We start from the raw sequence: 15,393 nt of genomic DNA, 5'->3' as shown, positions 1-15,393 counted from the left end.
TTATTCAACTTAGAGAGAAACAAAGGGTTACACTGAAATTCCTTCTCCCAGCTACATCCAGTAAAAAAACGTTTTTGATTTTCTTTTGTTTAACCATACATTTTTCTGCCCAGCCAGCTGAAACAGGGAAAAAAAGCTTTCATGTAAACAGTACAGAGTTGGCAAAAAAATTACTTCATGAAGAAAAATGAAATCCACAATCTTCATGCTGAAAGAATGGAAACTAATGGAGTTCAATGTATAGAAAGAGAAATGATGCAATTGTTTTCCTTTCCAGTTTGGATACTGCACTAAACCAGCACATCAGATTCAAATTTATTTATAAACTGTTTCATCTGGAAAGGAACAAGAAAAAATGTATGCAAACCTGCTTACAAACTTATTCAAAATTCTACATCCTGCCCTGTTTTGTTAGACACTTGACTTGAGAGAGGCCCTACACAGGGAAGTGATTTTTTTGTTGTTGTTCATTTATGCAATTCAGGATTTACACAGCTCAGAGAGGAGATAAGTTCAAATGGTACAAGCAATTATCGGGTGTATTATCAGGGTCTTGTGTTGGTTTTCTTCTTAGAGGGACAGAGGAACAAATGGGAGTGTTTGCAAGGAAATGGAGCTGACAGACTGAAGTTAAATTTGCAAGCTTGAAGCACTCTGCTTTATTAAGATCCCCTCACTAAGCTGCAGCATTGGATGCTTATACACTCATTTGATTTGTGTGACAAGACAATTCAGAAAGACAAATATAGTTTCCTACATAGTATTTAACAATAAATTTAAATCTAACCTCCACTAGTTCCTAACAGCTGCTTCCAAAGTTGAGCCATAATTCACTCTAGGCTCACTCAGCCTTTGACATCATTCAGAAAAGATTGATGATATAAAAAGTGAAATATCAGATTTGTGGTAACGGAAGTTATTACTGTCATTTCTGTATCCTTATTGAGGTTAACATAAAAAAGTTACGTGTACAGTGATGCAATGTGAAGGTTTCCTTTTACCTTTTCTAAAGTTATACACAGGTAAAATTTTCTACTCAAGTATAGAATAAAAATTGAAAAGCTACCAACCTAAAGGAGGTTCTTATTTCTTTCACCTAATTAAGGGCACAGCAAAACAACCACTTCACTTTAAATTATTTAGTTGTATTTTAAAAGCCCTCCTGGTATTTTTAACTGTTTCTTGATAGAGACAGAAACCTCAGTTATTTTGTTTCTACTCTTCCCCATTTCTATCACATTGTTTTCCTTTCCATGTGTGTACACTTTTTTAGGCAGAACTATTTACCAGAAACCAAGGGCATCTCAAAACTAGAACTTTTAGCAAGCCCACAGTTTTTTCCAGGAACATCAGCTGAAGCATCAGGCTGGCAGATGACATGTCAGAATTTGTAACATCTCTCTTCCCCCACCCCTGCCAAGCAAGAAATAAAACTAGGTTATGGATATGTGGATATGCATTTTTAAAGAGTGGAAAAATGTACCAGAAAATTAGGTACACACCAGGTATGTGGTATTAGGTACTTATTTTAAAACACACCAGTTTCAGTACTATTAGCTTTTCACAAGCATATTTTCCTAATACTTGTCTTAGCGGAAGTGCTGCTGGGGCTCAGGCTGTTGGTAGGGAGCTGGCACCTTGCTTTGCATATTCTACTAATTCCCCACTTCATGCTTCAAATCTAGCCCATCATGTGCACACAAATTTACCCATAAGCAATTCCAGGCAGTTATATTTACTGTCTTCACAACACCCACTACAACCCAAATTTCTCCTTGAAGCATTTTTTGTATCTACACACTAAAGCCCTGAGTTTATTACTAAAAAAAGACACTGAATGCATCTACTGTTGAAAGGAACTCATTAGGATGCATGAATCCCACCATATGCTTACACTAAGGTTAGATGGACAATGTTGATCCAAAATGAGCAAGCAACATCAACTACAAGACTTTTGTTAAAGACTGTTAATCATGTTTTCAAAATAAATTCTCTGAACAGTATGTATTTTTAATATATATTTATTACATCACTTACAATAATCTACATTAATGTTAAATCTAGCAAAATAACAAATTGCAACCAGGATGACATGGTCAAATATGAAACACAAGTACAATACAGTATGATGAAACAATGGCACAAAAATGAAGGTGATTTTCGTCAGCTGATTATAAGAAATAAAACATTCATCGGTATTTATTTTGCAAGTTTTACATGTTTTGTTGATAAATCAACAGCTTTCTTTTTGGTTTCCTGCATCACATGAATACAAAAATGGTATATTTTAAAAAGCAAATATCCAAGCACTTTTCATTAAAAAAAATAATTGTATGCATAACTTTGCAAAATCTTAAACCTATGTTGTAAATGTGCCAATATTTACAATATCATAGTGCAACTAAGAAAACAAAGAGGCCTTAACACAAACATGGTTAGCTCCTCTTTCACTAGAGCCCGAATTCCAAAACACTGTATTGCAGGGCAAACCACAACCTAATTACCCATATAACACCAGACAACAAGGACACGCTGAATATAGTACAGCTTTCTTCACACTTCACTGCTGAGGGTTAATTGAAGCGAACTGGAGGATGATCGCCATGCGCAATCAGGGACACAGAACCGCGAAGGAGCGCGTGTGCGCGCTCCGCCCCGCGCGGACACAGCTCAGGTGTCACCTACGGACCCACTGGCTGCCTGGCCAAAATTGTCCTGGCAGCAAGCACAGCTCGAGCAGCCCCTGCTCTGCTCAGCAGACCCTGGTTTCTGGATGGAAGGGCTTTCCTGGGGGAAGGACACCCATTTCCAAAGAGGGGGACAACCACTTGCTTGCTTTGCTCTGTACATAAAGATACTGCTGTCTGTGCTTCGTAAAGTTACTTTTCATCACTCATAGTTACAAACTCTTATCACTAGCTGATAGAGCTGAAAGTGAAGATTAAATAAAAACCGATCTTGTATTTGGTTGCACACCATTAACTGGATATAAAAAAAAAGCACAGACAACATTAATGTATGCATTCATCAAGTGATGAGGTAATTTAGCACCATAAAGATTTTCTGTCAATTCCTCTACATTTTTGACAGAAACAGTAAACTTGGATTGAACAGGTTTTTTTCTATATTACTGTTAATTCATTTTACATTCAGAGTGCAGTTTTTCTAACATATGCACTATATAAAGTTCACACAGCAGTGTGAATTATGAAACTGCAGAAGAAAAGATCATTGTTTATCTCAATTTTTATTCCACACAATCTCAATCCAGCTGTTCTTCTAGGGTGCTCTGTAGGAACTTTACATATCCTTTCTTGTAATATACATTTATAGCCACAATATTAATATCCCAGAATTTTTATCTTTCAGCCAAATATGCCCTGTGAAAATTAATTGAAGAGAAAAATAGCTAAATATAATGTACTGTCTCTGAATTATGTTACAAATTGGAAAGCAATTTTCACATTGCATAATGAATGCTAAAGATTTTGATTTCAACAAAAGAACTTCTAATTTTGCATGATTTAATGTACTTCAGAACAGCACCATTGAAGGGGAGGCATAAGACTGAACATGTCAAAAGAATACCATTTCAAATATTCAAATTTCAGTTTAGGATTAATGTTTTGTCTGTGTATATGCATTTGTGCATAAGGTGCTATCCTTCCCACCTTGGAGTCAATGGTGGGCTTGCCACTAACTTCTGGTCAGTTTGAAATTAGCCCTTGTTCGTAGATGTGATCTCTTAAAACTGGACAGAATCCCTTGGGGTAGCTGCTCAGCAAGGAATGGTTGGTGCAGCTCCACTAACTTTAACAGAGCTGTAGTGAATCCCGCCAGACGAGCATCCTCCTGTTAAAACATTTTCCCCATTTATTTGTTCAAAGTCACAAATGTGACATAACAGCGCATGGGTTCAAAGCCATTAATCTATGTACGTGTGCATGTGTGTGTAAATATAAACATACGCATTCTGTGCTTCACATGTGAACTGCTTGTTGCACAAAAGAAGAAAAGAGATTTAAAAAACAAAACGAAACAAAGTTGCAGAAAGCATTAGGGAAATAGTCACAAGTATTCATAAAGCTCAAAGGGAAGCAAAGCTTTCACAATCTATACAAGACTCTTTAGCTACATCATAATCACCTTAGAGTAGGCACAAATAATGCAGCATACAGAGAACTTTTAGAGATTCAAACACTATAAAGTTGCTTAAGCTATTCTATTATTTAATGCAGTTGATGAAATCTAGGAACAAACCAAAACCTGTGCTGTTGCAAGAAGAATTAGAGCATCAAGGAACATAATTTCAGTTCCACCCATAAACTGAAACCTTCTGGTCTTGCTCAAAAGAAACATTTCATTTCTGCTCATGTATAATGGGAATTACATTCCACACAAAAAAGGATCTCAAAGTCTATAAACAGTGTACCTTTTCAATCTCTAAGGGACTTTCATTCCTAAAATGAAATATTAATGATACGTCTTGCCCCTGAATAGCCCCTTAATACAAGTCATATGTTGAAATGATTAAATGTTATGGACTAGCATAATCTTTTTTAAAACAGTCTTGATGGAGAACTCACTATGATAACAATTATTGATATAAGGTCCATTTTTCTTTTCCACAGCTAAGCAAAGCTGTGGGATTCAGGTTTGCTGGCAATCTGTGCAGAACAGTCTTAATAAACTGCCTAAAGCAGCAGTAGCCTATATGGGAGAAGGGAGGGAAAATAGAATTCCTGGAATTTATTTTCTTTACAGGAAAAAACAATTTTTAAAATGTCAGTAAGTATTTTGCTCAATCTGGTCTAGTTGCCCGAATTTTTGGAAACTGATCCCAATGCACCTTTATATAATATGCATTTCTCAGGATCAAGTAATACATTTTGCAAAGACATTCACTCATAACAACCGAAAATGCAAGTAACTTCACAGCTGTGAACTTTTTCAGTAGAACAGGGCAGCCTATGCATTATGGTATGGGGTGAGGATGGACTGTTCTTATGGCTGGGAACAGTTTTAGATTGAAGCCTGAGGCAGGAATGACAAAACATGCATTTTAAAAGGGAATGACCTGACTGCTTCAGCAAACCTGCCAGACCAATGACTTTCCCTCCAGGTGATACTGGAACCACATATAGGAAACAGAGAAGGTAAGTTTTGTATTCTGCTGCCCTTTTATTTCATTTTGCAAATATTCTCTGTAAAGAAAATTATGTTGATACAGTAAAGCCATAACATCACATGCCAACAATTTCCATTTGCTGAGTTTTATTATGGACAAATCAATCGAAAGGAATTATTTCACTACATTTAGAAGTTGGCATGTGGCAGCTAAACCTTTTCTTCAATTAAGTAAATTTTCCTGATTTCAATATATATTAAATCATCACTAAATAGCTCAAAAATATAACCTCTATAGATTTTTGATGAGAATCAGAAACACACTGGATTCTAATTCTTAAATTATTAGTATTTGAGAAAATTAAAGGAAAGGTATAAGACTGCAAAAGTGTGTGATCACTACACTATGGACTTTAATACAACATACAATGGGAAATATTGCTATTATGTAAATTAAGTAGACTAAGATTCTCACAATAAAGCAGCAGAAAACAAATGAAAATTAGTAGATATTTGTTAAGCAACTGGTTCTAATGCATGACCTACTTTAACACTAAAGGAGTTTTGCATATTCATGCTGTAAAAAAAGAGCACCTCTAGATACTGCAAAACCAGAAAAATTAGGTCAATAGGAGGATGATTTACAGTATCACCATTTCTGCTGGCTTTCTTTTTAAAATGCACAAAATGTCTTCTTGTAGGAAATAAAAAATTATGTTCCCATTCTTAACATAAGTGAATATAATCAAATACTTTCTCAGGCCAAATACATTTTTCCAAAAGATGTCATCATATGTATGTCAGATGACGCTGCTAGACAGCAGGCCCTCATATTTCCTCGGTCAGAAATCTGTCCCCATTTACTTGCAACACATGGATGACCAGCATTAACAGCTCTTGCCAGGTGAAACATTCATAATGCCTGTGAGCACCCTTCTGTTTACAGTCATCAGATGGCAATGCAGTGAAGAGAGTTTGAACACTGCTTTGAAAGAATTACTTTTGTCCTGTGGCCACACAGGATTTCTTCACTTTCATTTGGTTAAAAAGATTAAACTTAGGGTGTTTTCAAATGTGCGTGTTGGGATCAGACAGCGTGGTGCAAGCAGTTTATTATGGCAGGTTTTTTCTTCTCTGCATTTTACCCATTCGTTGGTAAAAGCAAAGTACCCATTAACTGTTCATATCAAAATGAATAAAGATAGATATGGTAAAAACAGAACATATAATCAGTACCTCCGATGATAAAAATAGCACTATTCATAAATGTGCCCACTATGGATTTGTGCGTTATAGTCACCTTATCCAATCTTTGTGCCTTTAAGTATGCACAATGCTGTTCTGGATTTGATGGACATATTCAATGGCTCATTCATTACAAATTCTTGCATTAAAATGCAGTGATAAAGCCAAAAAATACCCCCACACACTAGAATTAATTTGGCCCCATGTTGTTAATATTAAATATGCAAAACTCTTTTGTGCGATTCACTATTACTGTAAATTAGCAGCTATTTTATTTAAAAATGTTAAACCTTCATCAAATCACAAACCATAAACATTGTTCCATTTTCTCTTTTACACTGAGTCTCCTACTGAATCCATATCATCCGAAGAGAGTGGGCGATACAGGTCCTGTAAGATGAAGGGCAGTATAGATTTGTTTATTCTGTTCGATTTGTTGCACTGCAACTGTCTTACATTCTTTTTGTTACTGTGGACCAGAAGACATTGTTTAACACAAAATACACATATTCTATATGCTCATATTGTTGTCTTAATGTCATATTATTATTTTTTAATCAAAAAGATAGTTAATAAAGCTGAAGTTTCCATGTACAACATATTCTCAGAGGCAGTTTTTTTTTTCTTTGAGTCTTTTCTATTAAACACTATTCAAACAGTATTTGTCTGTTCTGGAGAATCTCTTAATGGTTTGGAAACCTGGAAACATTAATTTAATCTCAAAGTGAATTTATTTCCCTTTTGGCCATTTCACAGTGGCAGAGCAGCAGATTAAATGCTTACCTTACATAAGGTAATGAAAACTTGCCACCCACTGGTGATATAGCATGGATCCAGCAGCATTTGACCCCTGGGTTGCTGACACTGAATACTGTTGCTGCCTGTGTTGTACTGACAATGGTGTTCCTTTCCCACAGCTCCTCTGTGCCCGTGTGTGTGTATAAAAAAGACAGCATGTTTTACACTTTGTCCCCCCATCACCGTCTCTTTCTGTCGGTAGCCAAGCAACCAGCTCATGACAGCAGAGGGAGAGTCTGAGTGGATCTGTACACTTCATTCTTTCAACACACTCCGATCCTCTGACAGATCAGACAATCTTTAAGTGCCAGAGGTGTTATGGGATGATACATGGCCCTCTCCCACCTACACAGCACAACAACCCTCGTTGAGACACACAATCGCACGGAATGAAAGCTCAAAAAAGAGAAGTGGTAGAGGACAGGGCACTGTCTTTTTAAGGTGATTTAAGCATTACTGATGGTTCAGAGGGGTTCTGATTGGGCAGGTGCCCAGTACATCTCATAGCCATTTTCTGCTATCTTTAAGGTGTTTTGGGGGATTCTTTCCATATAGAACATATGAACAAATTGCAACAAAAAAATCCCTGTAAGAAAAGTACAAGAAAAACAAGAGAATGGGAAAGCTGATGAAGCCAGCTTTTGGGTTGACCTTGAATGGATTAGTTTTGCTTTTTTAAATTACAGTAAGATAACCCAGACAAGAATTTAACAAATCTGAAAGCTATACTACAAAAAAGGACCATCTCAAATTGTGATCTCAATAAACAAGGCAGGTTCATATTTTACTTGTAGGCATGATATAAAATGGATTTAAGTACCTTAAAGGGGGCTTGATTCCCTAGAATGCTTATGCTGCATGTATTCTGCCAATGGGCATATATACACACAGAAGACGACATCAGCCTGGCAGAGTGAAAATCAGATCTTAAATACATTTCTATTATGTTGCAAACAATCTAGACAAGAGAACAATTTTAAACAGACATCTTATTCTGAATACTAACTAGTTATATAATTATTAAAATTTCTTTTGAGAATATACAGTTTGGGAATTTCTAATACATACTACAGGAAAAAAGAATATTTTGATTTGATAGAGAGGGTAACACCCCAAAATTTTGAATAGTATCTCCCAGGTGACCACTCTTGCTTCTGAATATTAAAAAAAAAAAATATATATATGCATTTGGAACTAAGAAGTAAGGTATTTCTGAATTTTAATATTTAGGGAATATTTTTGCATTTCTTTTCATAACTCTATGATTGCTCTAAAGCAAAATCATTCACCAGATTTCACTGTCATTTTCTCTGCTATTTTACCTGTTTTTAAATACTTGAAAGTCTTAAAAAGTTTTTCTTTCTGAAATAATTTTTCTTACCTATAATTAGCCAGACAGCTGTGTGTCTTGAAATTATGAGGAGAATCTATTTATTATTTTGCATAGATTTATAAGAAGACAAAAATTGCTGAATGAATCAGACTTCTTGGCTACATACAACTCAAAAATATCCTTATATACATAGAATTCAGCCTGTCAAATCAGTCAAGAGGTGCCTTAAATCTAACTCTTTTATTCTGTAGGTTGCAACCTCTAAGAACATAATAAAAATACTTAAGTTTTCTTTTCTAAATGTCATGTCACCTTTTCTGAGTCTGCATAGTTAACTGCACTCTGTTGCAGTAGTAACTATATTTGTGGGTAACACAGTAACTCTACTTCAATCTGCTATTTCAAAGCTGAATTTCAAATGCATTAATCCTCTGGGTAAAAAACCCCAAAATTAATTACATTCATAGCAATTTAAAAACTAAAATCTTAATTTCCTGTTTAAGAATAAAGAAATAATCAAACTGCACGGAACAGTAACTATAGCACAGAGGCTGCTAGTTAAAATATTCAGAAGCTGAAAATTGGTTGACAGTTAGCTAAGATAACTGATAAATTGTTCCCAGCTCGCTTTCAACTTCGTGAATTACACCCATGAAATTAATCTTTCAAATCTTACTTTCTTCAAATATAGACTGAGTTTCGCAGAAGATTATAAAAATATAACTTTCACTGACTTCTGAATTTCTGGAAACAACTGAGCCAACATACATATGCAAATGAGAAAGGATACATTTTATCTTTTTTGTATTCTGGCTTTTGAGGGTACAAAATTTTACCTATAGGGTTGCAAGAGTACTGTTTTCCTGAGTATGTGCCACAAGACAGTAAATACATAACAGTATGGAAGGTCACATTTTTTGCCTTATTTACATCAATCAAAAACCTTCCTTCAAAGGCCAGAATTCATTTTTTAAAAAGATGAGTGATGAAATGTCAGTAAGCAAAATGATTAATCCCTATTTTAAGCTGCCTAATGCACTCCACAGGTCTTTACTATTCCCAGGAAGAAATCCCTCCCTTAGTGGAAGTACCTTGCTTTGGTGCCTCTGGATTCAAAATCCTGACCTCCTCTCAGCTGTACTTCCCAGGAAAAATACTGGCAGCCTGCCTCAACCCCTGGGCATTGTGATGTCCCAAGCCTACAATTCCCTCATAGCACTGGATGGGGATGCTGAAGAGTTGATTGATCACTTAAGGCAAGGTGAACCAGGCTAGGCTAGAGGAAATGTTCCTATCACCTTCCAGACCAAGTACCTACCACTGGCACCCCATGCACCTGATGGCATGAGAGAACAGGAACTCCTGCAACTCTAACTGCACAAGGAGAGGCACAAAACACCACAAATTACAGAGCTGAGCTTGGTTCCCTCAAACTGCAGGTAAAGAGAGAAATACAGAGCAGTCAGAAAAAGAGCCACCACCTTCAATTCCAGATCATGGCTACAGCAGCCAACACTCTTCCTTCAGGGCAGGAACACTTCACCTCTAAACACAGGGGACAAGATGGGAACTTAAATCCATCTCTTCCTTGTATGTCTATCACATGATACCATCACTTCAGCAACCTCCTAGAGAATAAACCTCACCCTGCAACTGGCTTGTCAGCACTGTAGCTGAAGGCATTGAAGTGAAAACAAATCGTTTGGGTTTAAATTTGGTTCATGACAATATGGTACATAAAATAACCTCTCTAAGTCACAATTAGATAAAAAGATACAAAAATCTGTACTAAAACTAAACAGAGCACCATTTATATTGTTAACAAGGAAATTATGATTTTTTTATATAAATAAGGCCCTGCTTAATGCCTTATTTACTCATTGGAATGCACACTATAACCTTTAATGACACAATCATATGTTTTTACACTGAACTTCTAACTCATTCACTTCACAAGCTAAACATGAAAGCAGATGAAATAAATTCTCAGACTGAGTGTTAAGTTTCCATCCCTGAACTTCTGTGTTGATTTTGTAATCTAAATAATGTTATTGCAATGCATTTTACATGATTGCAATCTATTTTTACATGAATAATTCCATGTTTCATCATGAAAAAAAAATAAATCTGTCTAAAACAAAGCCAGACAAGCATGAAAGGTCCCCTACCGAGGTCAAGAGGACTGAATACGAATATTGGAGGAGAGAATTCAACTCCCTAACAATCTTAGTCTTATCTCTCCTGTAGTACACTTCAATATTTATTTTCTCTACAGTTAACAGTCTGATTTTGTTACCGCTACATAACACTTTGCATCCATAATACTGCCACTCGGTGATCCTATTACACTTACACATAAAAAGAAGCCCATCTGCTCTCCTCTTCACATTTGAAAGTCAGAAATCTTGTGCCTAGAAACCTCTTGTGCCTAATGGTGCTGATCACATGGCTCCCACTCACCCATCCACAAACGTTAGCAGAAAAATATCTCTTCACTGGGGGGAGCGAAGCTTCAGTGGTGAGAGAGAAAGTTTAGGAAAGTTACCAATGAAAAGAGACAGCCTTGCAGAAAATGCAAATCCAATGTAAACTGGTATCATCCATCTAAACAGACGCCCTCACATCACCAATGTATAATTCATTTGGAAGACTCTTTGTTCCCTCTCCAGTGACTTATTAATGATTCATTAATAAGCCTTGAGAGCAAGAACAAACAGGTGGGGAAGACATTGCATTCAAGAAGATTTTAGCACCAGCTTACCCACTGGAACTCACATCTTTACTCTCTGTGCACTGGATGATGAAAACCATCACGCTACCCTGAGGCTCCAAGCTGCTGCTCACTGGCTGTCCCTACACTGCAAGATCACAGTCGGCCCCCCTGTCTGTAAACAAGTCATGGCAGAAACCCATAGCTGTATCCCAGACGGAGGTAAGACTTGGACATGCACCATTCCTCAGCTCCCTGGCATACATCAGATATGAAATAGGGTCTGGAGGCTAGAAGGGAGTTGTGTCATGCTACAGCTATTCCTGATCTGGGTATCTGGGGAATCAGGTCTGCTCCAGCTCCTAAAGTCAAGCACTGCCAATTTCGTACATAATCCCCTTATTTTGAGAGACATAAATTGTATCTTTGTTTAAAAGCTGAAAAGGCAGAAAAAGCATGTGTCCAAACTCTGTTTATAAACAAATCTGAGATACAGATTACTGCCTCAGGGATGCTTTCATTGAGAACTGACCGCAGTTTAGAAAATAGCAGAAAATACATAGACATCCATCTTATTTATTGTAAACAGATAAAATGAATTCTATCAGCATGTGGAGCTTTTGGGTTGAATGAGTAATATTTTATCAGAGGGTTACAGCGGTAACATGGGCATTAGCTTAGTTCTGGATGCTTAGGAATACTGTAGATTCCTCCATACAGGATAACTAAGGGGAACCTACAGCTACTATCAACTCTTGTCCAGGAAAGTGACAGACAGGTCTCACGTGCCTTGGTGCTGATAGTATCTTCACTGCACAAGGCCGTGATATCACAGCTAAATTCCACAGTGCATTCTTTCACCTTGCTTCAAAATCAAAGCAGTCTGTAGGTTGTGCAGGTGACAATGCCCACAGTGATTTAGGAACAAAAGAGATTTCTTTGACTTTTTCTTTCAGTTGTGAAATATTTGGAAAAAGAAAGTAAAACAAACAAACAAAAAGTTTTATGAAAAAGGAGAGAAACCCCTGCTTTTTTCCCCCAAGGACAAACTATTTCTCAGTAAACCTAGCATTTTGACAGACACAGAACAGTTGTATTCCACTTCCAGGGTGTTTTACAAATACGATTGTAGCCAGGCTGTTCCACCCTATAGCTCTACACACACGCAAGGGATCAGAAGGGAGAAGGCTATTGGGTAATGGCTATGCTGGATTCTCCCCAGCCATGCTCAGAAATCAGTTTCCTTATTTCCTTACCCTCTGTTTCCGTAGGCTTCCTGGGCTGGTGGGAGATGGGCTTGGAGACTTCCCAGAGCGGGGAGTAGAAAGTTGGCTACCAGGGGTTCCATTCACTAAAAGGACAAGAAATTGAAAAAAGTTAATACAAGGCATTATTAAAGGAAAAAAATATTTAAATCAACATTTTTCTTCAGTCTTTGTTGAACAGATTAATTTGCTTTTGCTTAGTGTTTGAAGCATTAAATGAGCTAATTCAAAAAATAATTATTTTTTGGATTTTTGGCTCATGTAGACAATTTTTAATAGAGGGTGAAAGCAAATAATGAAAAAACCTGAAAAGACTTCAGTCAATGGCAGAGAACATGATCATGTTTTCTTAAACTGTATTGTTCCTATACTTTACTGAAAGTAAAATACTTCCATTGCTGCAAGTAATGGGGAACAAGGTGCTTTGTTAACCTTAAAAGACAAAATATATAAACCTTTTTATTCTATTTAACTATGGCTTGAAGTGCTGCCCACTAACAATAAAACACAGTATTGCCTGCAAGAACAAATCAGCTGCCTGCTTTTCACTTTTTGAGTGAGGACTCAACCATTTGAAGAGATTTTTGCAATACTACCTGACCCAAACACCACCTCAGACTTATCCCAGAAGGGCTTTCTGGAGGCAAATGAATTGGATATAACTACCCCAAGCTGGTTTACTGGAAAAAAATCACTCTCTCAAATAAGCAAGTTTCTTCACATATGTCAGTGCCTATCTTTATAGAAGCATCTTCACATGCACATGACATTATCCAATAAATTAGCAAAACAATGCCAGCAGAGGACAGAATTCTACTACAAAGTAATCACATGAGAGGCTATCAATAATATTCACACTGAAGCACTGACAGAAACACTACAAAGCATGTATCACATATACATGCAAATATTCTTAAACAAGCAAGTAGTCTATCAGAGTCTACATTTGTAAAGTGCTAGGATAAAAAGAGCAATCAGATTCCCAGATTCTGAATCTCAGAAGAATATTTACATACTAAGGATATCAACAAGGCATTTGACTTACCTTCTATGAGTTCTAACATGGACAAAATCTGACTGTTTAACTTGATAAGAGCAAGCAGCAAAATTCCTGCTCTGTACTAAGCCAAGCTGTAGCCAAACTGAGAAGCAATGGGATTAGTTAAGGATAGCTGGGGCTGCTCACAGAGTGAGCTGAATGCGATGCAGGATTCATAAGCAGAAGCCTTTTCTGCGTAAGGCTGACGTCTTCAGAGCAGCAGTGGGAGGTGCAGGTGCTGTCTTAGGGCTACATCAAAGGTGTCAATTAAGCATAATGCTGCTGCTTCACAACGCTGAGCCACCGCAACCCCCACTCACTTTCCATGGAGCCCCGAAAGCCTAAGCAATTTTATATGCTGTGCACTGAATCATAACGAGGTGCCTTTGGGGGCAATGTAGCAAGTGACTCATCCGAAAATCAAAATGACAATAACTCTTGTAAAACCTTGGCTGACTGGCAATCTAGCAAATGCTAATTCCTCTGGATAATACAGTAGGCATTTTCAAAAGATTCTTCTTACTTTTTGCAGAATACATTGTTTTTACTGGCTAATACTGGGCCCACACATTACAGTGAAGAAATATGTATACCTACCACACCACACACATCAATAAAACACATGATACTGCATGATAAAAGACAATCACTTAATAGTGCTTAGGTGCTATGAGTGATCCAATCTCAACACCACTTTGTGCAAGGCATTGTTTAGAGTAAAGGTGCAATATATTTGCATAACTATGGAAACAACAAGATGCTGTAATTAGATTTAAATAGGCTTTTTTATAGAAAAACATTCCACTCATGCAGGCTTCAAAATATCTTTATACAGAGGACAATGATTTGTACACATCAACACTCATTCAAATATTGTAGTAAGCGTAGGGGAACACACATGTATATGTATGTTCATACAGTATTCATCAAAACAGCCACACATTTGTCCAACAGTGACTAAAATCAAATTTATTACCAATATCACTGAAATAATTTAGGAAAAGAGCAAGATGAGGACATTAGAAATGAGCTTTCTGGAATCCCAAACTTGTAAAATGTATCTTCTAAACATCTATGATATAATTTAGAAACTAACATTAAATTCCTACTATTCACACAGAGCTAGTCCTTGAGACTGCTGAGTAACAGGACTAGTGCTCTGCCTTTTCTTTAAACCAAGCAGATACTCTTAGGTCTTATTATCATCAAGATAACAAATACATTTCAATACACTTTGTAGCACTAGGCACTGGCTCCTGTCCTTAATAGATTGACTTCTTCCCCATAACTTCCAGCTTTTTTTTAGAATTACTATATCAATCACTCTGTTCTGAAGACAAAACCTTGAGGTTATCAAGTAGAACCAGACAAAGACAAATAGTTGCAATGGCCTATTTAAATATCAACATATTTCTGTATTGATGTATGTTATATTGATGAGTATCTATTTAGGATGAGAAAACATAGTATTACCATAAATCCTAAAAATTTTTTACTTGTCACCATCAGAGTATCCAGAGTGCTTAGGCTAAGTTTGAATGATCTTTTCAACTGTGTTTTTAAAAAGGAAAATGATGATAGTTGTGCTTATGTTGGCCATGTAACATATGTAACCAAGAGCACAATTAATGGAATGAGGCTCTCAGCAGATTTAAGTGAAGTTTTCTCACCTCCTTACCCATATCCAGAATATAAAGGTGCCTATACATAAAACATGCACCAGGATTTTTGAGAGCTTACAAGGACTCCCTATGGAGAGCTGATTAGGAAACTAAAGATGGCAATTAGCTCTGGAGATGAGATTCCTTTTACCAATCTTTACATACCTGTTGTATTGGCTTCTACACCTGAAGTAGTTTTCTAGACATTATTTGAA

The 15,393-nt window shown here is 36.7% G+C and overlaps 1 protein-coding gene across 5 annotated transcripts in view; it reads right to left on the bottom strand.

The window, feature by feature from the left end:
* The window catches only part of DCLK1 (doublecortin like kinase 1), a 231,016-nt gene that overhangs the window by 51,545 nt on the left and 164,078 nt on the right, over positions 1-15,393 (bottom strand). For 2 of the 5 annotated variants that reach the window (XM_064409005.1, XM_064409004.1), the window contains exon 6: positions 12,470-12,564. In XM_064409005.1, coding sequence (XP_064265075.1) covers positions 12,470-12,564 — 95 coding nt within the window. Of the gene's footprint in view, positions 1-2,005; positions 6,763-12,469; positions 12,565-13,523; positions 13,717-15,393 lie in introns of those variants that run through there. The other 3 variants (XM_064409007.1, XM_064409006.1, XM_064409008.1) reach the window with 3 other exon arrangements.

The sequence above is a fragment of the Passer domesticus genome, chromosome 2 (assembly GCF_036417665.1).
Source record: "Passer domesticus isolate bPasDom1 chromosome 2, bPasDom1.hap1, whole genome shotgun sequence".
Classification (NCBI taxonomy): Eukaryota; Metazoa; Chordata; class Aves; order Passeriformes; family Passeridae; genus Passer; species Passer domesticus.
Note: the sequence above shows the minus strand (reverse complement) of the source record. Positions and strands in the feature narration are given on the sequence as shown.